The 26609-nt window shown below is 47.8% G+C and overlaps 7 protein-coding genes across 7 annotated transcripts; 5 read left to right on the forward strand and 2 right to left on the reverse strand.

Annotated features, from left to right (window-relative positions):
* Positions 1–3529: 3529 nt before the first annotated feature.
* V1508DRAFT_224527 (aspartic peptidase domain-containing protein) lies at positions 3530–5507 on the forward strand. Its single transcript, XM_066936276.1, has 2 exons — positions 3530–4859; positions 4912–5507. The coding sequence occupies exons 1-2, from the start codon at positions 3635–3637 to the stop codon at positions 5331–5333; spliced, it is 1647 nt and encodes a 548-aa protein (XP_066794142.1). The 5' UTR covers positions 3530–3634; the 3' UTR covers positions 5334–5507.
* Positions 5508–7453: 1946 nt separating this feature from the next.
* V1508DRAFT_434142 (Alpha/Beta hydrolase protein) lies at positions 7454–8680 on the forward strand (the record flags this gene model as incomplete). Its single annotated transcript, XM_066942011.1, has 4 exons — positions 7454–7520; positions 7569–7698; positions 7752–8490; positions 8543–8680. 4 exons carry the CDS (start codon positions 7454–7456, stop codon positions 8678–8680), a joined length of 1074 nt encoding a protein of 357 aa, XP_066794143.1.
* Positions 8681–9666: 986 nt separating this feature from the next.
* Positions 9667–10562, forward strand: V1508DRAFT_422442 (uncharacterized protein). The gene has a single exon (XM_066941030.1). The coding sequence runs from the start codon at positions 9773–9775 to the stop codon at positions 10130–10132; it is 360 nt and encodes a 119-aa protein (XP_066794144.1). The 5' UTR covers positions 9667–9772; the 3' UTR covers positions 10133–10562.
* Positions 10563–10574: 12 nt separating this feature from the next.
* V1508DRAFT_422443 (P-loop containing nucleoside triphosphate hydrolase protein) lies at positions 10575–12426 on the forward strand. Its single transcript, XM_066941031.1, has one exon. It carries the CDS (start codon positions 10692–10694, stop codon positions 12192–12194), a length of 1503 nt encoding a protein of 500 aa, XP_066794145.1. The 5' UTR covers positions 10575–10691; the 3' UTR covers positions 12195–12426.
* A 5113-nt stretch (positions 12427–17539) lies between these two features.
* V1508DRAFT_422451 (phosphoenolpyruvate synthase) lies at positions 17540–20582 on the forward strand. The gene has a single exon (XM_066941032.1). It carries the CDS (start codon positions 17814–17816, stop codon positions 20310–20312), a length of 2499 nt encoding a protein of 832 aa, XP_066794146.1. The 5' UTR covers positions 17540–17813; the 3' UTR covers positions 20313–20582.
* Positions 20583–21422: 840 nt separating this feature from the next.
* Positions 21423–23052, reverse strand: V1508DRAFT_224592 (uncharacterized protein). The gene is made up of 2 exons (XM_066936277.1): positions 22927–23052; positions 21423–22866 (listed from the first exon to the last, which is right to left on the reverse strand). The coding sequence occupies exon 2, from the start codon at positions 22821–22823 to the stop codon at positions 21804–21806; it is 1020 nt and encodes a 339-aa protein (XP_066794147.1). The 5' UTR covers positions 22824–22866; positions 22927–23052; the 3' UTR covers positions 21423–21803.
* A 991-nt stretch (positions 23053–24043) lies between these two features.
* Positions 24044–26205, reverse strand: V1508DRAFT_422455 (P-loop containing nucleoside triphosphate hydrolase protein). Its single transcript, XM_066941033.1, has one exon. The coding sequence runs from the start codon at positions 26026–26028 to the stop codon at positions 24166–24168; it is 1863 nt and encodes a 620-aa protein (XP_066794148.1). The 5' UTR covers positions 26029–26205; the 3' UTR covers positions 24044–24165.
* Positions 26206–26609: the final 404 nt, after the last annotated feature.

The following is a 26609-nucleotide window of genomic DNA, read 5'->3' on the forward strand; positions in this document are numbered from 1 at the left end:
CGGAGCCGGCGGCGGTTTACCACCAATGATTATTTTTAAGGCCCAGAACACCAACTCTGCATGGATTCCGCAGAATACTCCTACCGATTGGCGGTTCTCAACGAGTACTAGCGGCTGGACATCTAATAACCGTGGTTATGAGTGGTTACGAAAGTACTAGAGCCAGAGTCGCGCAAGAAGTCTAAAAATCGCCCCCAGTTACTGATTATGGATGGCCATTCTAGCCACATCACGGGCAATATGATTGCGCTATGTATGGAGAGTGGTATTGACCTTCTTATTTTACCTACCCATTGTTCGCATTTACTTCAGCCACTTGATGTTGGGGTGTATGGGCCATTAAGGAGATATCATGCGCAAGAAGTGGATCGGTAGGGCCGGTGTACAGCGAATAAAACGGTCTGATTGGATTGAACTTTTTCAGCGCATTAGAGAGAAAGCTCTTACACCTCAGAACTAAAGCACGCAAATTCGGTCCTTAATACAGCTCTAGCAAGCAATGAATCCCCTGCATCGCCAACTCGGCGATATGCGAAGCGAATGACCCAGCTGGTCGAAGTCAGAATGCTAACTAACGATTCTAGGGAAGGAGCTTCAAGAGTATAGGGAGTTGCTTCAGACCCCGTAAGAAACGAACAAAGGGCGAGAGGATCAAATTAGAGGGCGAATTTGTGTTTAGTACAGAGGAAGCGTTGAAAATCGTTCGCGAGGCGGAGGAGAAGCCTAAGGCAAAACGACGTAAGCGTCCAATTGTAGAAGAAGATAAAATGGAAGAAGAGGAAGAAGTAGAGAGTGGTTCGAGCGAGTCGGAGTTGGATTTGGTCAATTGCGTGGCGCGTAGGACAACGTCAAAGTCAGAAGTTCGAATTTTGTGACCAGGTTCCCCATATGACCCGGTTCCCCATACATTACGTTACTGATGATGTATATGTATAACGAGCGGCGCATCCAAACGAGTGGCGCACTTACCCACACAGTCTGGTCGAAGTTATAGATATCCGTATCCTGGATGCCATACTTCGCGATTATATTGCGTACAAGCTCAAACTAGCCCCGAATAATCACTGGATCTTCGCATTTGGCTCTCTGTTAGTCGTACTTACGCTGGAAACGCGTCCGGAGCAATGGGCGGTGCTTGACGAAGTCGAAGCCCAACGCGTCCCGTGCCGCGAGAAGTCGATTTGCCATATCTCCCACAATAGGAAGCCGAGGAGGAAATCCTTTGGCAGTCAAGTCGAGGATATATGGAACCAAGGACTGATTCTTCTATGTCGGTCAATTTCCGCAAATTGGCTGGAACATCGCGTCGTGGTTGTCGCCCCGCACGTCGGTGACGTAGTGTCGTTTCACTAATGCCATATATCTTTGCTGCCGCCCTAACGCTTATTTTTTGGATTTTTTGGAGTGCTTCTATGGCAAGGATGATCTTACTTTCATTAGAAGAAGATTCCATGTTTGGATATGGAGGGAAAAACTGTCAAGTAGGGAGGGGGGCGTCGCGTGGAAAATGCGCCGTACATGTACGTTACGTTAATTTTCATTAGATTTATAGATAGTTACCTTTCTTCATAACATAACTTATTTAATGACATAAGTAATGATAAATAATATTCGCCCGATCTGGTTCATTGCCTCGACAAATGCAGGACGCTCATTGATCGAATATGCGTCTGGGAAATTCCAAATTTTGTCGACTCATTATTATAAAAGAGAATAGCAACTCGTTCATCCACATCATAATGTCGGCGTTGAGTTGGGTATACTTTCTGAGCCTCCTATCTCCATGACTACTCCGATCAAAACCGTGCCTAATAGTGTAGGAGTCCGGCATCCGGAGTTTTTGTCGATCGTCTCTACCTTGGTCTTTCAAATACTGTAAGTAGATTCTCCGACGGCAACGACGCGTTCGAATCAACGTCAATATCGTATAGTTATGGCAACGCCTAATTTGAAATTAAGGCAATATTATCGCCAGGAATTTTCCTCTGGCAATATCGTATCGTATTATCGTTGCAGATACGATATGGCGATATCGCCTTATAGACGATATCGGGTCCAGCCCTAACGTAATAGCTATATATACGGATCTGTGCGGATAATATCCGGGCCAATCTTTTTCTTATCCGTATCCGTATCCGTACCGGTGGTATCCATATCTATCCAGCGCTATATAATATTATAAGAACGGAAAGTGTTTCGTCGACAAGCTCGATCAATCCATTTGAATCAGCTCGCGTTATTCAGTACTTAGTTACCGAATGCCTACATCTGATCTACTGATTTACATATCCTAAATCCTTCTTGTGAATGAATATATCCGTTATCTGTCTGTCCGTGCCGATCCTATGAAAAGGTCTACAAATTACGAAACTAACTTGGAATACTCGTGATACAAAATAATGGGACAATAAAATATCACGCCAACTGACTTGCTTCAACTTGACGGATAACCTTGCCTTGGTTGAGAAATATCGCAACAGTACGCTGCGGCCAGTCCAATTTGAAATGTGTGGCAGATAATAAACAGCTGTCTTTTTTTTCGCGTTCGCTTGATTATCTCAATCACCACATATTATCAAGATTAATTATTACGTCATGAATGCCGTATACGGAGGGTACGAACCGAAAGAAATTCAGAGGGAAGAGCCACGAGAACATCGGTTGGCCACGGTTCAGCAAAATCTCTCGAGATTGGTGGTGCCACACGCAAGATTAATCCCACCACCCCTCAGTTAGTTACTAAAAGCCTTAAATCCACTTGAGGAGCGCCGATGCCAGTTGTGGAGTCGACGTTTCAACAGCATGGCCTGGATGTGAACTACAACAGCGCACTTAACCTCCAGAAGAGTAACCCTCCGGAGCAGAGACTAGATTTAGCTACCTCATTCAAAGTATTTGCAACTAGAAAAAGCATTTTGAAATTATATCCGGAGTCCCTGGAACCTCGGTTTAATACACGATTGCATATTTTGTTTAGATATAGCTGACCGTTTTCGCTGTTCTAGGTACCCGTCGTTGTCATATGATATTTTCACGGAGACGGTGACTGTGGTGATGTATCCCGGTAATATCCATGAATCTGCAGCATGGGACATCAGTTGTGCAATCTGGGTACATTCGCTTGTGTGGCGCACTCGCCTATGACGTACACTAATAAATTTGTTCTGATATTTCCAATAATACTTCTCGCGTGCAGCCTAAAATTAAACCTTATCCAAGTCATGACTCCGGGTCGCGTATTCCGAACCGGCGAGTTTTAGCTTAAGCGATGGGCAAAACTCCGGGTTGTTCGACGACTGACAAATGGAAACCTGGTTATTCGAGGTCTTGGACAAAAGAACAGAACGCCAGACCAATGAGAATATTGAGTGGCAGAGAGTGCCCTCTGTCCAGTGATCCTGTACAAATGACGGTGCTGACTTAAGGTTTTAGTGTGCCTTAATAATAGAAAAATATCTTCGCAAGGCACCAAAATGCCCCTCCTTGGCTATACTCTGACTGTTTTCAGCGTCGCGCCTGATCTTAACCCTCTCTTTCAAATACGGTTGACGACATTGTACACTACATATATTATAGAGACAGCTTATCTTATACGTCCGACTTTTTTTGTTTTCACAACTGAACGGCAGGCTCAATGAAAGGCAGCACCATCCCCTCGCTCGTTGCTCTCGCCAGCAGTTTGGCCCTCCTACCTGTCGCTCATTCCTTTGTCGCTCCCGACCTTGAATCCCGCAATTATGGCAGCATGCTCCAGCTGGGCGTCGAACGAGTCAAGCACTCTGATGCCGACCTGATGCGCCGAGACCTCGTTCCTGTTGCGATCGATAACTACTACGGCGTTGCATACATCGCAACCATCAATCTTGGTAGCCCGGCCCAGACAGTCAAGGTACAGCTGGACACCGGATCGTCCGATTTGTGGGTGCAGGCCGCCACGAACCCTTTCTGCGCCGCGAAAAAGACTAATTGTGAGGAATCCGGCACTTTCGACGCAGCTAAATCGAGTACTTTCTCCCAGCTCCAGAATGATCCATTCAACATTTCCTACGTGGACACTACCGGTGCGGAAGGCATCTATGCAACAGACACTCTCGAGATTGGTAACGCGACAATCGACAACTTTGTCTTTGGCTACGCTGAAAACTCAAACTCAACGCTCGGAGTTCTCGGTGTCTCATTTACGCTCGGTGAGCAGTCCAACCAATCCTACCCGAATCTTCCCTATCGTCTCAAACAGGACAGCATCATTGATCTTGTTGCATACTCTCTCTGGCTTAACGATCTTGAAGCCAACGTTGGCTCGATCCTCTTTGGCGGTATCGACAAGGGCAAGTTCACTGGCGAACTGTCCGTCATTCCCATCTACCCCGAAGTGACTATACAGAATACTGAGTACTTTGCTGACTTCAACGTCACACTTACTGGCATCACCGTCAGTTCCAGCAGCGATGCCAACAATAAAAGCATCGTGTACGGCCCTTCCGATGCCCTAGTGACAGGCTACGATACGATCTACACCATTCTCGACTCTGGCACCTCTCTCGGCACATTCCCCCTTCCTATCATTACAGGGATTGTCGATGCGCTTGGGCTATCCGACGCCGCTCAATACCAGGACCAATACGCAGTATACCAAGTTGATTGCACCTTGATGACTTCTGACGCGCTGGTAGAGTTTGAGTTTGGTGGGAAAGCATCTGTTGTGGTGACCATGGACCAATTCATCCAAGTACTGACCACCGATGCTTTCGGTCAGGATCTTTGCGGGATTGCTATGCAGGCGTCTGAGTCACTCAACCCGTACTCTGAGTCGTATATAATTGGGGACACTGTTTTGCGGTCAGCTTATGTCGTTTACGGTATGTAATTTGTTCATATGGCTTGCTGATACGACCCACGCTAATGACACAGACTTGGAAAACCGAATGATTGGTCTAGCCCAGACGTCGTTCAATTCCTCTGTCACGGATCTGTATAGTCTTTCGAGCGCCGGCATTCCAAATGGCCTTACTGGCACAGGTACAAACAACTCTGAGAATGAGGACAACCCATCTTTCACCTTTGCTTCGACATTTACCGACACTGCGAGCGTGATCGGAACGGGAATCACTACGGACCCTGGTTCCCCCAGCCTAACGGCTGCCAGTGTCACGGCGTCGCTCACATCGCCGACTCCGCGCTCCCATGGCTCAACGACGACTAGCGCACGTACGACACAAAATACAAGTTCAGGATCGAACGCAAGCGGGGCCAGCACTCTTGCTTCTCACCCTGCTTCTGCGGCAGTGATAATAGTTGCGTTTGTGCTTGGTGTTGGCGCAATTTTGATGTAGATTAATTGCATGACGAGCGGAAGGTAATAAAATTGGGTCTTCAATGCGTGTATGTACTATCTGTATTTCTGGTCTCGGCATTTGCTACAGCTGAGCGTCTACGCTAATATTTTGGGAATATGAGAGAATCAAAAATTTTACGGACCTCGCAAAAAGGAGAGAAGTATCTGCAGGTAAGACTGGCTCCATATATGTCGATAGAAATATACAGTGTACATTTTTATACGTGCTTTATCAGGGCAACCAACCACCCGAGTCTGATATTTAACGACGTGAAACCAAGTGCATTGAATACTTCGGAAGCCTGCCGATAAACTAGCGAACAGCTACAGCGTTGAAATATTTCTATGAAGGCACAATATATCCTGAAATCAGCGGTGATTGTGCAAAAGTATACATATCTTTACCGAAGATCTCCTCATATCTCCAACTTGGGGATTCTCTCTAGGATCGTCACAGTAACGGCATTTACTTTGATGGCCATGAGAGAGAGGATGTGTCCACTATCGGCAACGTTGGCCTTATCGATCTCAGATGAGAGAATACGACGGCGAAGAATGCGAGGTTGTGATCCAGCCTACTCTGGCTCCTGGCAGCAGAGAGATTGTGCTTGTCACCCATGACGCGTGTTGCTTCAACAGTAACGATGACAAAGCCGGAACTTGGACAGAAACGGGCGAGTCAATAATCAAGAAAAAGGGACGAGGCCTTTGATTAATGGTCTCTGATTTCTATTGCGCTTGCCATGGACCATTGCGCTTCGAAGAAGAATTCTACAGACAGATTATTGAACCTGGCAAAATCGTGATGGATATTGGACATCCGATAATATGGTTAACCAACTCACAACTGCCTTAACCATTTTTGAGAAATTGCATCCCGGATGTGTCTGCCTCATTTGCTTTGAGCAGTCTTCGAACCATAAAGCTCTGCCATCTGATGCCCTGCTGACCTCGAAGCTAACAATGCGTGACAAGTCCAGTATCTCACCTATTGTTGATGGTTATTATGAGCGCGATGGCCAGATTGTTTATCAAGCCATCGTTCATCCTCACGATCATGTGAAAGCTGGACACCGGAAGGCCATGACGACCATATTGCAAGAACGAGGGCTTTGGAGAGACGGGTTGGCCATCAGATGCAAAGGGAAGTCCGGCACTGTTGACCTCTCGCAGCCCGTGTTGTGCTGTGCAACGCATATCCTCGCTTGGTAGCCGGACTTCGCATCCCAGTCATCGCGGCTTGGAAGAGGCGGTCCGTGCATCATGGCACTTCTTCGAAATATATCCCAAATTCTACTGCGAATGTAATTTCATCGAACGTGTCTGGGGAGATGCGAAGCAAGAGGCAGGGCTAAGTGCGATTATTCATACGCAGAGCTCAAAGTCCGCGTTCCCAAGATTCTAATACCAATCGGACGCTTGTGGAGGTTTGCGAGGCATGCATGGCGGCATACAGAAGCCTACGCACACAATTTAGATGGGAAAACTGCTATTTTCGTCGCGAAGAGGTACATGTCCCACCGAAGGCTTCCTCAGTTTCTCGACTAAGATTAATCGTGCACAAATTAACGATGGTGATTTACTTAAGTTATGTTACTGCAACCTGCTTTCTTATGTGTTTTATGACAATGCGCTCAGTTCTGTTTCCGATTTATGTACTTAGTCCGTCAGACGCGGTTAGGCATCTTGTTACAACGAACATATATTTGCCTATATATCCCCCCAAAAACAGAGAGGAGAGAAAAACCACTTATATACATGGGGGTTTGCCCCTGAACGCAATGCATCAAAAAGAACCAAAATAAACTTTTACCAATACCAGCTAAGCGTCTACTAAATATCCACGTGTAGTCCAAGCTTCGGTCCAACTGCGGTCCATGCTCAGAAATACGCTGGCGGTACAAATATTACCCTAAGGGTTAGGGATTATAGCCGCTCGGGTTGGGTCTAGCCTTTAAGCAGCATACGTGACGTTTAGACAATCTCTAAAGTTCGGGCACTGTGCGCATCTTAGCCACGCAGACGGTACAATACACATTTATATCTGCCTTGACAATCTTAAACAACCGATACAGATATCAACAAAAAAGGCATCCCAGCAATCAGAAATAGATGCCAATGGCTTCTGCAAGCAGGATTTCTTTTTGGCAGAAGTTAGACTTTTTACCCGCAATCTTCCAAATTGGTATGTTATCTATGCAGTCCTTCCAAAGCTCTGAGTAACCAAACTTAGGTTGCGAGACCCTCGCTGCTGCAATATGGTGGCCGTTGAGAGGAGAGAAGGCACCAAGAACGTTTAAGCGTCATATATTGTTGACGCTCATGCGTAAGACTTTCGCACGCTTGTCGACGGAGCAATTGCAGTAAGACTAACAGCTTGACATGCTTTGCAACGCGTGTTAACAGTGATCGTTAGGTTCATAGCCGGTTCTACCGAGTTAAATTATATTGCATGGACTCGGGCACAGAAGCTTCCCGTTCGAAGCATTGAAATATCACATCTCAACACGAAAGCCTTTTGGATCGGTGATGATCAAGCGGACACCGTCGTGCTGTACTTTCACGGTGGAGGGTATGCGATGCCTGGCTCCGAAGCACACTTCACGCTTCTTTCACAACTCATATCAAGCGCTACTCAGTTAGAAAGATCGGTCGCAGCTCTCGTCCTCCAATATGATCTCGCTCCAGCTGAGCAGTACCCGCGCCAAATCACGCAGTGTGTTGAGCTGCTCCGCTACGCCATCACAGACTTGCAAAAGTCGCCAGGGCAGATCCTGCTTGGAGGGGACTCTGCAGGTGGAACTATGGTCTTCAGCGTTCTCTCGCACATTCTGCACCCGCATCCATCCATAACGCCAATAAAGCTCTCAACTCCTCTCCGAGCGGTATTCGTGTCAAGTCCTGTTGTCAGATTCGGCTTCACTGCCGAGAGGTTTCGCCTTAACGAGATTTTCGAACCAGCACCAGTTAGCACGTTGAAAGAATGGATAGCCAATTATCTCGGTACAAGTGGGAAAGATGGGTGGAATGAGCCAGGGCAAAACGATGTAGAATGGTGGAAAGGACTGACAGATGTAGTGAAGGAGATATTGATAACCATCGCGACAGACGAAGTTATGGCAGACGATGTACAGGCGATGGCAAATAAGATCACTGTAAGCCAGCTGTCTCTGTGAAAGCAGAGATAAAGATGCTAATAATTTCTAGACGGTCTATCCTGAGCTTACCTTATTCTCGTCTAAGAATGACTTTCATGCCGAGCCGGGGATTGGTTTTGCAGTTGGCTTAGAAGAAAGTGAGTCTGCGCGGCTTATCAAATCTTGGGTGGTGGAGAGGTTACTGTAACGTACGGGTATGTACAAGTGGGATGCTGTAGACGGGTGTATTGTGGATTGGGTAGGATGCAGGCACTTGACAGAACGATGACAAATGTCATACGATGGATGGGTCGTTTACGGGGGAAGGATAGGGCAGGGGTTATTTGCCGTAAATTTGCCCTAAAAATGGTAACTACAATAATTGCACACAAACCCGCACCCTATTGGGTTCTTTTCCGGAGTTTCTATGTGGACTTTTCAGTTGTGCAATTATCGGGGGCTAGCTTGTCTGCCATTGTAATGCACTCACTCCTTGAGATACTGTACCTGTAATCTCAGTTGCCAAGGTCTGAAAGATGTGCATTTGTCATTTGTCATTTGTGGACTGCTAACGTCCGAAGAATGAGTCGGAGACTATCTAACTGGCTGTCCACTTCATACTGTTAGGATGTTCATGTATGAGTTCCGAATTGCGACCACGACTCTTCCACTACACTCAGCGATCTTAATACCGCCTCTTGCTTAAGAAGAATGACGGCGAGTCTCCATAGGGAGGAAGTCCCTCATTGCTCTGTGCATGCCTCACGTATTGTGCAAATCCATGCTAGCGTTGCAGACTGATAAAATCTAGAGCGTTCTTCGCTTGGTGTACGGTGCAAAAAGTCACTACTTCACTCTCACGGGTGGTGATCGATCTGCCCTTGGGAAGAGGACAATTGGTCCAGCGCATCCAATTTGTTGACTACCGCACTCTCAACCCCTATATATTCCACATCTATTTCATCCCCAATTACGTTGCAATCCCCCGCATCTACTTGATACCGTTTCCTTACATTTCTGCATTTCTAGAACGCTTAGATCGAGGAGGCATGCTGCAATATTAAAATCCCAAGTAGCGATGTTATTGTAAGAAGATAGCCCAGTTCTCGAACCCCATTCGAACGCAAACCAAGTGTTACAAAGTTGCGAGTCTTTGGCTGTCTCGCTTAGTGACGAACCAAAACCGCAAAAGAAGACGGCAATGGCTCACTTTGTGAGATTTCCCAAAGAGCAGCAGTCTGGGTATCGCCTATACGATCCGAAGCTCCGAAAGTTGATAGTATAAAGAAACGTCACTTCAATGAAAAGCGTTTGTATAAGGATTTACTTGGTTCTCATATTGAACAGCCTTCTAATTCACTATAAGTATACTCGTCAAAAGTCTGTAACACGCTCTACGGCTGAGGCAGAGTATGTAGCCCCCCTGCGAAAGTTTCTGGGGGAGCTGCGTTATTTACAGTCGGAGCCTACGAAAATATATGGGGATAACCAAAGCTGGATAGCTATGGTCACAAACCCTGTCCATCATGAACGCGTCCAGCCTAGCGCAAGTAGCCAAGAACGAGTTGAAGATAGAATACTGTCCGACGAAAGAGATGGTGGCAGACTTGTTAACAAAGCCACTGGCAAGACTGCGTTCGAACATTTAAGAAGTCAGTAAGTCTCTTGTTGGCGTTATGCCACAAGAAAATTGACCTTGGAACGCCAAACGCATTACACTATCTAGCAAGTATGTAGTTGTGGGGGAGCAACTATGTGATAATCACATGCGTATCTCATTGTTCACGATAGGGAACTGCAAGTGTAGCCAAAACTAAGGTAGACATTGTAAGACATGACGACAAGAAATGACTAACAGACGACATGCGCCACAGCGTCATGTCCATCGTCATCATGTCGACACCTCTTCGAAGTAGAGTATGAGTGATTTACTGAGAATATGACTCACTGTCTGATATTTCTACTCCTTGGAATACCCTCGTAAAGGGATGTGATGTCACAATGAGAGTCTCTATGTCTCAAACTGACCCTACGTCTGAATAGACTAGAGAATTAGGATGCAGAAACTCACGCATATAAGTAGACGTCGTAATCACCTTGGATACTATATCAATTGATTCAAGTCAACTGAATTCAGATATCCACCAACTCATTACTTCGACAAGTTCCAATCGAACTGTCATCTATCACTGCTATTAAATTCATCCATTTACAAACTTATGGCATATCCAAACATACAAGGCTTGTGGCAGTTTTTACTGTCGCTATCGGTTTTGCCTCTATTTTCACTCGCTGCTGCACCGCAGCCGCATTCAGAGGCGCCTTTCAATTGGATGGATGTGGCCCTTGACGATGCTTACGGTGGCCGATCGGTAAACACGCACTATCGGCTATTTGAGTTGGTGAAGAAGCGGCATCCTAACAGTCAGATACTTGCCCTTGAAGATCTAAATTTCGACTTGTCTGGATTCTTCGCCTCAAAGAATTTCACCGAAGATGTACTGATCGGAGCGCAGGCCCCAAAGCAGCATGTCATGCTGACTCGTAGTGACAATGCAAGGAACTTCAGGCGCTTCGGCCCCTTCCATGATGAGGAAGAGACGTACCAACGGCACACGATCGAGAAATCGCTCCGAAACGGCGTATTTGAAGTAGACTACGCCTCCACGCATTTCAATATCTACCTCTTTCATTGGACAGATTCTCATTCACCCATGAGAGCGATTTTTTTGGTGTTTGAAAGTGAAGACGAAACGGCTGGAACGCAACTCGTGCAAGATGTATATCACTGGATGGACAATTTAAAGAACGAAATCTGGGTGTTCGATCAAGGTTGGAGAAAAGACAAGGATATGTACGAAGTTATCCAAAGCGGAGATTGGAACGGCATTATCTTGGAGGCAGATGTGCTTCACAACCTACGCCGAGATACTTCCGTCTTTTTCGAGAGCGAAGACGCATACAAATCCCTGAACGTGGCGTGGAAGCGCGGAATTCTCTTGATCGGATCTCCCGGGAACGGTAAAACAGAAGCCATTAAGGCGATCATAAAAGGCGCGTCTGTCAGTTGTCTCTACGTGAAATCGTTCAGGTCGCCCAGAGGTCCCGAATACGGGATTCGGACTATTTTCAAAAAGGCGCGGCAATCGGCCCCGTGCATTCTCGTTCTCGAAGATCTTGATTCGCTCCTCGAGCCCATGAGCCGCTCATTTTTCCTCAATGAACTCGACGGCCTTGAGAGCAACCATGGCATCCTAACTGTGGCAACTACTAACCACCCTGAGAAAATTGATCAAGCCATCCTCAACCGGCCATCCCGATTCGATACAAAATATGTCTTTAATCTGCCTTCGCCATATCTGCGGAAGAAATACATCGATATGTGGCTCGTGAAACTCGAAAGTCTAGGAATAGTCGTCAATGGCGATCAGTACGCAAGTATAGAAGAATTTGGCCAGGAGCTTTCTTTACGGACAGAGGGATGGTCGTTCGCGTATCTCAAGGAGTTATTTGTGTCTTTTCAATTATCGCGTGCTGCATTGAAATATACGGGCGTTGCAGCTGGCGAGACCACCCAGGAGATCTTTCAACACGTAGAGACTCTCGGTAAACAGGTTGTCATGGGGGCGTCATCGTCAGCCGACGAGCCCGATACCGCGCTATCGGACGCATCATCATTGAGGGCTATGCGACTTTTGCATATGGGGCGTATGATGCATTAGATTGCACACTACACCTCAAAGTTGTGCCCCCGGAGTTTCCACAATGGACTGCATACTTGACAGCGCGGACTATATAGCTAAGCAATAGTCTACTGAAACTAGAAAATGTTTAATGGAAGAGCGGAGAGAAACCGATGAACAAATATACCTCGTATTAGCTTCAAGTTATTAATATTTAGTCAAAAAGAATGTAATTTTCCAACTGGTCGCAAATCTAAAAGTTAAAGGTCGAGACTGTCAGGCGTAGGTAAGGGGAGTGAGTACGACTGGTTGTCGACAAAATACGCCACAATATTCTACCGATCGAATGGCTGAGTTACACGTAAGAACTGGCAAGTTAAAAATGGAGATGATACAGTTGACATGACGCATCTCTCGTCAGAGAATACGATAGCGGACATAATTAACAGCTGTGGTTTGTAAACGTCATCCAAACTCTTTAAGTTGCGAAATTAGAGATGGGAACTTTCGAGTCGAAATTCACTCGAGTGGACTTCAAGTCGAGCCCAAACTCCATTTCACGGAGCTTAGTGAGGCAATCTTTGCCCCACTCGGGTTCTGTCCAAGTCGACTCGAGTGAAACTTCACGTCACTTAAGTTGCCACCAAAAAACTTTACCGCAAAAAAATTAGATGTATGGGAGGCAGACAATTCGGCCGAGAAGAAGCAAGGTAGATTAACAAGCAACTTGATCCACTGCTTTCTTTTCCAAAAAGCTCTCCCCTGCCGAAGTAAATTATGGCATTCATGATCGAGAGCTCCGATTGCTTTCATATATGGCGACATTATCTAGAGGCGCTACAGACCCCATTCTTATACTTACCGACGATAAGATTATTACCAGTAACCTTTCTTAACTGCCTCAGGCCCATTGATCTCTCTTCTCATTTAACCCCGGAATCCATGACAGTGAAATAGAACAGAGTATAGATCGGTTGAACGATCAGTAAAAGGACAGAAACGTGTTATATTGGGAAACTATGGAAACTCCTGCTAAAATAAATTGCACATTAACAAGTACACAATCACTAGAGGTTTATTTGATATCTTGAACCAATGAAGAAGAATTACAAATCCATCGGAAAGGGCGAAGCAGAGCCAAACGCGGATAAAGAAAGCGAGAAAATTAAGGCGAAATCGAACTAAAGCGAAATAGTGGAACGGAAGGATGAGCAACATAGAGAATCACGAAAAGTGAGGCTCTTCAAAAAATTGCGATCCTCCACTGAACTTCGGGTTGGAGCAGCTCTGTTCCGAATGGTCAAGGAGCGGGTCCTGCACAGAGCGTCAGTCGCTAGTTTTGTGGTTTGCGTCTTTCGTTTTGCGGTTTATGCCTCCGCCTTCATTTGCTTGTCGCTTTGTGCCTTAATGCCTTTGCTTCTTCTTGTGTTGGAACCGTAATAAAATATGAGCACTGCTTGTGATTTTCAGGGTTTCAGGGGTTGGGAATAAATATGCTCGCAATTTATTCATTGCGTGGACATCTTGCGAATAATATTTGTTATTCGCAACAATATTCGGAGCAGCCCTAGTTGGACGGGTCATTTATGGCCAGACTGACCCTCAAATTTAGTGTACACCATAAAACGCTTGGTCCGACGATTTGGAGATCCTTGGCAAGTCCACACTGAACTTCTATTTTATATTTCTTTCTTATCGCTTAACCCGTTGGCATAAGAATAGTGATCTAGAGGGGCCTACTAGATTCTAGAACGTTTGATGGACATGATCCGCAGGAGTTGGCTGCCAGGCAGCTACAGCTAATGTCATTTTTCAAGAGGTGGAAAGGACATCATTATTTTACAACCCATGAAGAAGAATTGAATGCACTGTAGTCATTGTTATGGGTCTTGCTAACGATTTAAGCAATTACTTCTTAGATTTGTTAGGACCAAAACTTTTCTGCAGCCCAATAGCAACGACGGGGACGTTCAGAGTCAGCAAGCACATTGTCGCCAAGAGAACATCGCTTTCGTTCTTCTGGGGTTACGTCTCAGCGGCTTGTCATGGAAGGGTCCACACAGTTCGCACTGGTTTTCGTCGCTCTGATGCTGCATAATCTGACGCTCGATGGCCAAGTAACCGCAGTCTGCCTCCCATGTCTTCACTGCTCGTCAAAGCGGTTGTAGCATTGGGCGTTGAAAAAGTAGCCTCTGTATTCAAACCAGTCCCTTACTTGGTGGAAGTGGAAGAACTGTCTCGATTTCAACAGGCCGCCTATTACCATAGGGGCCAGGTTAACAAAGGTCTACTCCAGGCAGGTGACGTAGTAACATCGGTTCGCAGGGAGACGGTTGAGAAAGCCCACAAATGGAGAGCACAACCAGACAGTCACTATATCCCCGGTCTGATATATCCTTCAGGTTGAATCGATAGACAGACTCGATATTTGGCCTGCCAGTCAGACTTTTCGGTAGGCGATTTGAGCTCGGCAGCATCTTTGATAGGGTTGGGCGTGTGCTCAATGAGAAAAGTATGTGTTCTGAATGCCAATTCCATCTCGATGCGCTTCTTGTCTGCGAACGCCTTCTCTATCTGGTTCTTACATATTTTCTCGGACATCTTGGCCAAGTCATCTCCGTCGGCGACAATGGGATCCTTACCACCGGAATCCGATGCGGGTGATTTTGATCTCATGTTTGCGAAGAGTCCATCACCCTTGTCTTGAGAGAGGTATCAGTGAGAGGTCGAGCAGAGCTTGCTTGGTGAGGTGAGGTACCGCACATATATAGAAAGTTGAGCACGATCGCTGTTGGGCAAAATCCTTAGTGAGTCACAACAATAATGTCATATATGCCAAAGACCTGGTCTGCCATTATTGTTTCCATTGAGGAAGGGGGATACAGGGGAGTCGTTGTCCTTCGGAATTGTAACGATGTCCAAAACATTTTATACAATATCCGGGTCGCTAGCTTCAACTGCATCAACTAAAGAATTTCCATGTAGACCTTTGGAGTCGCTGCCCCGCTGTTGAGGAGAAGATTAGAACTTCGATCACCTCACCCACCTAAGGATTTGCTCACCCTCCCTTATACTCACTCCACCTCACCCATCTACCAGACGGCAGAGGCGGTAACGTCCACATTCGCTTCCATCGACTCCTTATCCATCCTAGTTGGAATCCCATTGATACACTCAACTGCCGTTGTTTCATAGCACAATGCCGTCTTATAAAGTCCCATCGGAAGGCATCATACCACTACCATCCTCTGCTGTGTAATTCTTTAAGCGACTGTAGCGGCCATTATGCAAGCACGGCGCTGTCAAGACCGTTGACGTGCGGCTCGTGCGGCGGTGGCCAGGGACGAAGCCGATTCTTCTACATGTATTTTTAGAGTTTGCTTAGATACTGCCATGACGTACCAGTGCTCACTCTGTAGTCATTCACCATTCGATTCGCAATCGAAGTTGGACAACCACCTTTCCAGTAGCAACCGGAAGTCAACAGCGATGAATTCGATCGTCCGATCGCAGTGATGGCGCTTGTATTGTGCCCGCATCACACATCGGGGCTTCATTGCACATTCATACGGCTGGCCGAAACCCATCATCAACGAAAATGTGTAACGGCACAAGCCGAGGCGCAGGTGGTCCTGGTGCCTGTGCAACCAGTTGAATTGACCCAGCGTGTGAGGGTTAAGCAACTCGATGTTTTTGAGTCCGGCTTTGGAAAATTACCTGCATTTTCGTCGCAGTTCAAGACTTTTGTGGAATTGTCGAATTCCCAACGACCCCAGTACATTCTTGAAGAGCTACTTACATGGCGCAGCGTTCCTATGGGTTATCCCGATTTTCGACCAGCGGGAGCATTACGCGTAGTACGCTGATGATTTCGACCTTTTCCGGTCGGACTTCCAAAAGACATTTAGAGATCCGGACCAGGCAGGAACAGGCGAACAGCAGTCCGACGAATCGGCTGATTTATCCAGAAGACTTCCGTATCCGTATACAAGGAAAGATTTATGTCGCTCGGATTTCATCGATCCTGGAATGACAGTGCCTTGGGTGATCAGTAATATGAGGGACTCTAGGCCAATATGAATATTGACCTTGATCAAAACGACAAACCCCAGGACCTCGAATCTATGACGAATTTAGCTCTGGAACTAGACTCTCGCTACATCGAACGGGTAATGGAAAGTTCTCTATGCCGATAGACAGACGGAATGGACCGAAAGCAATCCAGCTGGATAGTATACTGACGAAATGATAAGTCTCAAGAGCGGAACAGTTGTGTCGTCGAAGGGGAATTATGGTGTCGTTGCGGCATGAAAGGTTATCTCGCAGTAGTAAGTCCGGACAAGAAGAATAAGCGACGGGGACTCAGTGATTTTGTACGGACAACTGAGTAGAGAATCGAAATCGCCCACAAATTGGTTTTGCCATCTGTGGCATTGAACAATCAGACCGGTCCAATGCCCAGCTAGACCACGGAGCAACAGATTCTTTCATTCTAAAGTTTCTCGTTGACGAAAAGGGGTTTACAGACCAAGGCAACGGAAACAACGCAAATCGAATTGGCAGACAAAACTGGAAATTTCGAGGATTGTGGTGGCTAGCGGATAAAGGAGCATGTCCACAAGTTGTAAATGATAGTTGCACAAATCAGGCACGCTGATTCGATCCTGGGAATGTCCTGGCGGACGAAGTATAACCCGAAGGGGACCGAGAGGATATTGGCTTTCCGGTCCTCGGCAGGCAGAGTGTATGCAATGGAGCCAATGGCTGAACTCCGCGATGTACCTATTGGGTACTATGACCTCAAAATCCATCTTCTTGAAGTCCAACGCTGATCACTTGTGGAAGTACGACCCGAACCGCCGAATTGGCATACATCGATCAAAACCTAGCAAGAGGTTCATTGGGCCTTTCACATCAGTTTTTGTCCCCAAGAAGGATCAGAGATTCTTTCTAGTTTTGATGATCGCGGGCTAAATAAGATCATAATCAGGGATTGATATCCTCTACCGCTCATCAGTGAACGTGGAATCCATCAACCTAAAGTAAAACGCGAGGGATTTCTGGGTCTTGCTTCACGTCGATATTCCCGTTGCGATCGGTAGTTCCATTTTCGTCAAAGTACCACTGCATTCACGATAATAGATATTTACCCGGAGATGCCGAGATGATATATAACTTTTTTCGTTAGTTTAATATCTTCCATTTATTTATTTCATTTTTTATATTTACTTATGGAATTTTTTGATCTTCCTTTATGCGCGCGCAGAATTATGTTCGGCGAGTATCACACAAAGGACGAACAGAGTACTGTGACATCAGCACAGCGATTGCCCTACAACCAAAGTGGACGTCAACGTCGCGTGCTAAAGCAACTGAACCCGTGACGCGTAATCCATTGCCTAGGGTTAAGAACACAGTTCGCAGTTGTAAATCCCGGAGGCGCCTTCGAACCGGTCATATGTTCTCCTCACAGCAGTTGGGCGGGAGTTTTGCACAGCGGGACTCCGCGGGGGGGCCTGGCTGAGTTTCCCCGTGGAACCACCAAAGGCATTTAACTGGTCTCGCGTAGATTGCCCTCGTCAGTCTTGCGCCTAATCCGGTCGGTCCACGCGGCTAAATCATGGCCCAGGGGGTTGCGTAAGTCGCGGTGTGAAGGAGATGACAACCTTGAACCCCACCAATGTGCATCGTGCCCTTCTTCCATCCAGACAAATTTCCAAACAATTCACAGTCTCAGCGCAGTATCCCTTCACTATGGCGGCGTCTTCTGACTTTCTTCGGTGGTTCAAGGATATTGGACTAGAGGATCTCCCTTTGGTTGGCGGAAAGAACGCTTCTCTTGGCGAGATGTACCGGACCCTGACGACGCAAGGCATACTCGTTCCCAACGGTTTCGTCTTGACCACGAATGTATATTACGACGCCCTGCAAGATGCATGTGCCTGGCCAGAACTGCATGAATTGTTAGATCGCCTCGATGTCACCGACGTGACCCTGCTGGAAAAGCAGGCGGCCAAGGCGCGCAAACTGGTATATGCCTCAACGGGGACGGAAAAACTACGCAGTCTGGTCGCCGACGCCTATCTCAGTCTCGAAGCGCAATATGGTCGAGGAGTAGCAGTCGCTGTCCGAAGTTCAGCTACCGCAGAAGATCTGCCCGGTGCCAGTTTCGCCGGTCAGCACGAATCGTACCTGAATATCACTGGCATCGACAATATCTTCGACGCATGCCGTCATTGCTTTGCATCGCTTTTCACAGACCGAGCCATAGTGTACCGTATCAATAATCGATTCGATCACTTCAAGGTTGGACTGTCGGTCGGAGTCATGAAACTAGTTCGATCCGATCGCGCAGCGAGCGGGGTAACTTTTACGCTTGATACAGAGTCAGGATTCCGCGACGTCGTCCTTACTACAGGAGCATATGGACTGGGAGAAAACATCGTCCAAGGCATTGTCGATCCGGACGAATTCTACGTACACAAGCCTACTTTCCGACAAGGGTACCGCACCGTATTGCGACGTGTCCTTGGTAAGAAGCAGCTAACGATGGCTCTCGGAAACAACAAAGACGGATCGACAACTCAGAATGAGCCAACACCAGAAGACCAGCAAATGCGCTTCTGCCTCAGCGACGAAGAGGTTCTACTCCTCACAGATCACGCTCTCTTGACTGAGGACCATTATTCGCAACTTGCGGGGCACCATATGCCAATGGATATCGAATGGGCAAAGGATGGCGATGACGGCCGACTCTATATCGTGCAAGCCCGTCCAGAAACTGTGGCCTCCCGCAAGAAGTCAGCCATGTTGGAGACCTACTCGCTGCACGGAAAAGGCACAGTCCTCACGCATGGACGGGCTGTTGGTGAAAAGATCAGCGGCGGTATTACGCACGTGATCTTGAGTCACGACGAGCTGGCACTTTTCCAGCCTGGCGAAGTTCTGGTGGCGCCGTCAACAAATCCGGATTGGGAGGCGGTAATGAAGATGGCTGCCGCGATCGTGACGGACCATGGGGGCCGCACCTGCCATGCAGCAATAATCGCGCGCGAACTGGGGGTGCCTGCAGTCATTGGAACCGAAACTGGTACACAAACTCTCAAGTCTGGCCAGTGTGTCACTGTCTCTTGTGCTGCAGGCGAGATTGGAACCGTATATGAGGGCGACATTCCATTTGAAGTCACCACTATCGACGCCGATCGTCTGCCGCACACGCGGACTCCGCTCATGGTCAATCTTGGCAATCCGGACCTGGCTTTCCATACGGCCATGATGCCCAGTGCTGGTGTGGGGCTGGCCCGTATAGAGTTCATTATCAGCGAGTATATCGGAATCCATCCTATGGCACTGGCACATCCTGAACGTCTGGCACTCGCAGATCGGCAACGAATAGCAGAGATCACGGCCGGCAACCCATCGCCGAGTGACTATTTTGTCCGTAACCTCTCGGAAGGGATCGGCACGATCGCAGCTGCCTTTTATCCCAAGCCAGTTATCGTTCGACTATCGGATTTCAAAACTAACGAATATGCGGCACTGATAGGGGGCACCACATTCGAACCACAAGAGGCGAACCCCATGATCGGTTTTCGGGGCGCATCACGTTATGCCCACCCGGCCTACGCAGACGGATTCGCATTGGAATGTGCGGCCCTGGCTCGAGCACGTGATGCAATGGGACTAACCAATATAATTGTCATGATTCCGTTCTGCCGTCGTGTGGAAGAAGCCGAACGTGTCGTCGCTGCAATGGGAAAAAACGGCCTGGTACGGGGAAAAAACGGTCTCGAAATCTATATGATGTGCGAGATCCCCAATAATGTTATCCAGATCGACGCGTTTGCGGCCAAGTTCGACGGGATTTCCATCGGATCTAACGATCTGACGCAACTCACACTGGGCGTAGATCGTGATTCCGACATCGTCTCGTTTGACTTTGATGAACGGGATAAGGGCATGCTCGAAATGCTGCGTCTTGCGGTCGCCGGTGCCAAGCGCAACGGTCGCAAGGTCGGCATCTGTGGCGAGGCGCCGGCGAATTATCCGGACATCGCCCGTTATCTTGTCAAACTTGGGATCGATTCTATCAGTGTGAATCCGTCAAGTTTGTTACGCACCATGGGTGCTGTACACGAGGCGGAGGGTTCTCACTGAATGTTGAACCCAGTCTGAATTTCATACATGCCTTCTGCCATACCGCCGCCGCGCAGGTCTTGACCTTCGATTTTGCGTAACGTTGGGACCTGCTGAGAGTGAGCATGCCGTCCTTTGAGGTTCGTTGACAATTTTCGGTTTCTCTTTGAGCCACACCGTCATCACTGTCATGCGAAGCAATGTGTGGAGAACCCTGTGCGGAGTTGTAACGAGGACGCACTGAACGAGACAAGACTTGAACGTACAATGCTATGTTGCAAAACACGAGACTTTGAGCTGAGGGAGCCGGCGGCTTGGCTTGTGCCAGGACCGGCTCCCGAAGAAAAACTATAGAACAAAGTAGAACCACAAGTAAAAAACTCGAACGAGCACACGGCACGACACACTCAAAGAAGCCCAAAGAATAAACCCCAACAATAGTGCAAGCAATGACGAGGCGGCGCCGGCGCCGACTTGCGCTCATGCCCGTTCGCGACACGCCGCGCAGCCTTAAGTCCCCTAACCGCATGGCGCCGTCGCCCGAGCTCCGACGTCCATTACCCCCCTCTTCCTTCACTCTCTCTTTTTTTTGTCTTTCTTTTAGGACAACTCTCCACAGAAATATCCCGGCCAATTTTGCTCCGCATCCGTATCCAGGTGAAATGTCTATATCCGTATCTGTATTCACATCCAGATATATTTGCTTTATCCGTATCCATATCCGCAGATTCTCTATCGTATCCGTATCCACGACGGATATCCACGAATATATCCGTTATCCGTCTATCAGTGCCGATCCCTAAGTCTGTTGCCTGATCCATAGCTACAGATCACAGTATCTAAACTTCTAGCCGCTATACTGAATTTCACTATAAATGATTCTGTCAGTGAATCACTGGGAAGAACAGCAGACATGTTTCCCAACATTATTAGCGCCACTTGAACAAACACGGGTATGCTCATGCTGCTGACAAGAAGGCAGGTATTGTTCTCAAACTTGCAACGGAATTTAGCTAGCAGGGAAATTATTGCGACGGCCATTTTGCCCTAACAATGTGGGATCTGGTGCAGTCACATCACGACAAAAGCCAATGAACCTCAGAATTCATTAACCTTCAATTATAAATAATAATAATATAACTAATTACTGTATATTTTGCACTAAAATACATGTATACTTTAAACACACTAACAAATACTGAAAACAATGATTATACGTACAACAATCTCTTTTGTCTATGACAATTACTGCTTAAACAACACCCAAAATACATAGTCACATACATAGCGTATAAATACAAATCAATAAGCGAGACTTTTTGCCTACAGGAAAAGTACACATAAAAAACAGAGGCAAGACAAAAACAACAACAACTACACCGAGGTCATAATGTATACGCGATCCTGTAAGTCTTACATAACATAACTAAAATTTCTTAATAGTTGTAGTGACGAACGAAAGCAAGTCTAACTTTTGTCAATTATTGTACTTAATCAGTCAAGTACTAGAGGTTATTCGAGAAATGACGATTCTGATGGGCGCATGCCTGTACTTGATTCCGACGCTGCAGACACCGGTACAGGCACCACAGGCACAGCTACTGGTACTGCTACCGGGACAGCGGTCTCCTTCTTTGTCCTGACTCGTCTGTCCGCGGACGAGCTGCCATCGGACGCCGTCTGCTCGGCAGCACTGACTGGCTGCTCCGCGCTCGCGCTCGCGATACTCAGCGCGCGTTTCTTACCGCCGCGTTTAGGCTGATAGTCGTCGGGGTGCAGCCGTCGGATGTGCTGTTGTTTGTGTGTAGACGATTTTGGCCCACGGAAGATGCGGCCGCAGATATGGCATTCCTCGCTCCGCAATTCTGGCGGGATGGCTGACGAAGATGAAGATGCTGGTGGAGTGTGTGACACGCTGGGCTTGGTACTTGAAGCAGTCGAGGCCGGCTTTTGTCGTTTTGACTGCGGTACTCGTTGTGGGGATTGTGACGCAGCAAAGAGCGCTTCAGACGGGAATAGAGAAGGAGGGGATGTAGTATACTCGCCCTTAACCTCTTCGGATTCTGCTCGAGATGAGCCATCTGAATCAGGCACCGCGATAGCGGGATCGATCGGAAGGAAGGCAGGGTCGATGGCCGGAGCCATGGATATCGGGGACTCACTCTCGCTCAGACCGTCCATGTCGAGACTGCTTAGATCACCGGCGGAAATATGGCGACGATGATGGTCCATTGGGAGCTTACTGATACTGCTCGCTGGTGGGCCACGGGGATGATGTGAGAGGTGGGAGTGATGGTGGTGGATGTGGCTCGAGTGGGAGGAATGGGAGTGTATGTGGTGAGCGTGGATATGGGCGTGGTGCGAGTGCGAGTGCGAGTGAGAGTGATGGTACGCAGTTCGGAGAGTCTTATGGGCCAGACCAGGAGGTGGAGGCGAAGGCGAAGCAGACGAGTTGGATGCAGAGGAGGCGGCTTCGACAGTTTCAATGGCGTCGCAGATGGCGAGCAGGCCCACGGCGTCGTAGTAGGACATGGGCAGGCAAACACGATTCAGCAGCGGGCGGCGGACATGGAGACTGGCAAGGAGTTAGCAAACAGCGGTACCAAAAGCGTCGATACAGATTGGGAGCGCATACTTCCACGGCCAAGGAGAACAGGTCGAGTCTGGGTGGGCAGGACGCGAGCGGCGATGGAGGAATTGCGCAAACGCGACTGGCCGATAGGACGGACAAAGCGCAAATATTGACTGTCAGCTGGCGATCTAGTCAGTTGAATGGTATCGGCTCACACACAGGTCGTTTATATCAGGAACAGCGTTGGAAGCTTTGCGAACCGGGTGGAGGCTAGTTGTGAGTCCAGGGGGGACTGTTAAGATGAGCTGAACTTGGAAGATAAGCAGTAGCAGCAGTGCAATGCGAGCGGTCAATAGTGATGGAGCGCGTAGACCGACAGAGACGTAGTAATTTGGAAGCAGGATCCGATCAGGAGAACAGGCGATGGGTGAAATGGATTATTGACCTGATGCTGTTAAGTGGAGCCCGACGGGGACGGGGCGCGAAATGGTACAGACAGTGCAGCTCCCACAGCCGTTGTTGTGGGGGCAGATTAGAGCAGACCCTAGGCCTGTCTTAGTTTTTCTAAGTGCGCCGAGTAGGGAGCACTTACGTAGAACGCGCCCCAGTTTAACGCGGGACGAAAGCGCTGGGAGTTGAACGCAGAGCTCATTGGGCCTTTTTGGTCCCAACTCCCAACGAACCCCACCTGAGATGGTCTGAAGCAGCAGCAGCCAGCAGAATCCACACGCACTATCTGCAACCAGTTCCGATGGTCAGTGTGCAATCCTGCCGAAGTGTGACTGCGGTGCGAATCGCATCCTCCATTACTAGTGCGGTAATAGCAATTGCATTGCGATCAGCGTTTCTATCATCGCTTGTCGGTTTCCACTACGTCATCAGACCTACGTCGCATGCAATACGGCCAATTCGCTATTGTAAACTGAGAGCACTACAGTATAGTGTACAATTGAATGTCTCCGCGTATTGCACGCCTAATTATATAATAATCGAATATAATTCATGCATCACTTGCGCCAACTTATTCTCTGTTGCTGTTCCGAGCCGGGTACTTTTGCCCGTTATGAGTTGTCATCTGCGCGTGTTGGGACATTTGCGTGACTGCTCTTTTCCCAACTCACCAAACTGATCGACGACACGATCACAGAGTAACCCTACGTCGTCTAGGGCCTAAATTTTAAGTAACAGACCCTTGCACTTACGTCACAAAATCAAAGTATATGCAATTTACAACCCAAACGATACAATACGATCATATAAATACACGATGCGCAACTTTTAACCCAATTTGATCAATTCATATTACTCCGTGCGAATCCTCTTGCCATTCCCACCGCGTCCATGCTGTCTATATTTCTTCCTCTCGCTCTTCTCCTTACCTTTCATTCCGGCCCCTACTAACAAGTTCACTCTCGGCGGCACTTTAAACCCAAATGCCCTGCCGACCTTTGCCAGATCAAGCTTGTCAACCTGGTAGACAGTCTTGAGATGATGACTCGCATACGCTTGCACATACGCACGGTACCCGTCCTTCGCGCTCTCATGCAGCCAGTGGTTCCCCGCAACAAGTTTCTCCAATTGGCCTTGCACGTTCGCGATCTTGTTCGTCGGGAACTCGTACTCATTCAATGGCACCTTCGCAGCTTTAAGGTATCTCAAGAACCCGAGCTCGGATGGGAGCAAGAACATAAGTGACTTACCCTTGCCCTGTGTCCCTCGCGCGGTTCGGCCCACACGGTGGATGTAGTCGCGCGGATCATCCGGCGGGTCGTATTGGATGATCCAATCGACAGCCGGAATATCGAGACCCCGTGCAGCAACGTCCGTGCAGATCAAAATACCCTGCTTGGCATTGCAAAACTCGAAAAACGTGTTAGTCCGCTTCTGCTGTTTCTGTTTGCCGTGGAGATCGAGAACGGGCAGGTCGATGTAATTTAGCAACTCGCCGAAATACTTGACGCAGTTGCAGGACGACAAAAACACAATGATTTTCTTCTTGACATTGCGTTTCAAGAACGAAAACAGAAGCAAGAACCGCTTGTCCGAGTCGCATACAACGTACCCCTGTTCCAAACCCTCTACCGTAGATGTCTCGCGCCCTTCGTCGACATTAATATACAGCGGGCCCGGACGCAGTGAAATGCGCGCCAAATCCTCAACCTTAGTCGTCTGCGTGGCGGAAAACAACATGCTCTGACGATCTTCCTTTGGTATGATTTTGATGATTTGCCGCATTTCATCCTCGAAACCGATTTCCAAAATCCGGTCAGCTTCATCGATAATAAGTGCTTTCAAGTTCCGGAAGACAAAACCTTGGGTGTTTTGCAAATGGTCGAGTAGTCGTCCAGGAGTCGCTATCAACAAATTGACACCCTTCGCCAGCTTGTCCGCTTCTGCACGTCGGTTTGCACCACCAATAACGATGCCAAATGTTTGGGAATGATGTTTCATTAATTCCCGGGCCACTCCGAATATCTGCAACGCGAGTTCTCGCGTTGGCGAAACAACTATCACACCCGTGCCGTTACGTGGCTTGAATCTGAGCGACCGGAGCATTTCGACGGCTGGGATCAAGAATGCGAGAGTCTTGCCCGATCCTGTTTGGGCAGCACCTAAAACGTCCCGGCCCGCAAGGAGGGGAGGGATTGTGCGTGCTTGCACACTCGTCATAGTTGTGAACTTCATGTCTTCTGTCAGTGCTTGTAGAGTTGGTTCCGAGAGCTTCAGGTCTGTAAATAGAGTTGGTGTGCTGTTCTCGGAGGGTGACGGAATAACGGTCGATCGGGAAGCAATTTCACTTGACTCTTTCTCTTGGTTATCCTCGTCGTCGCTCACTTCAGGCACGTTATCATCGTCGAACTCGTCCTCGCCACCCGCATTACCGTCCTCCTCATTATCCTCATCTTGCACACCTGCGTCCAGCACCTTCTCAATCTCGTCAAATTCAGCATCCAAATCCGCAACAAGCTTCTCATCAATATCATTATCAACCTCCTCATCTCCACTTTCCACAACAGGCCGCTTCTTATTCTTAACTCTCATGTCGTTAACTTGCTTGTGGCCGTTCTCCTTGGATCTCGAAATCTGGTTTGTCTTCGGTGATGGCTTTGACTTTGCTGGTTTTTCCGAATGTTTCCGTTTTCGGGAAAATCCTGCGTCCGGCATTTTCCTCTTTACTATAGCTATGGCTTTGTCGCGAAAGAATTTTCAAATCGGCTAGCAATTGTCAAAGAGATATGAGGGCGACAGGTGAGAAAAGTTTCTCAAACTTAGTGTGTTCGTTGGGAGCAAAAAACTTCGACAGGTTAAATCTGGTGGGTTAGGGGTGTGGTGCGGCGCTATCGGAGGTTTTAAATTATGTTGGGCTTAGGACTTGCAAAATGTCTGGAGCAAGTTGTAGTGGAGGACGTCGATCTTGTGTGCCCAAAACCGGTTGCAAGATTCGTTGTATCGAGGTGGTTATGAAGTGGTTTAACGGAAATTTCTTGGAATCATCACTTCGTATTAAATGTCTTCTCGTCATACTCACTTCAATAATAAGAGTATGTACGTAATAACCAAGTGCTAGCCGATCCAGAAACCACAACTATTAAAGAAGTGTAACCTTCTCCCAGAACGAACCAGTTCACTAGAGGGTAATAATTTGTCTCGTAGCAGTTAAACTAAAACAGCAAAATATGCTCTACTATTGTTAGATGTCTACCTTATCTTCAGAGTTAAGCTGACTTATCTGGAGCCGCTCTCAC

This window comes from Lipomyces doorenjongii, assembly GCF_038497915.1.
Source record: "Lipomyces doorenjongii strain NRRL Y-27504 unplaced genomic scaffold V1508scaffold_50, whole genome shotgun sequence".
In the NCBI taxonomy this organism is placed as follows: domain Eukaryota; kingdom Fungi; phylum Ascomycota; class Lipomycetes; order Lipomycetales; family Lipomycetaceae; genus Lipomyces; species Lipomyces doorenjongii.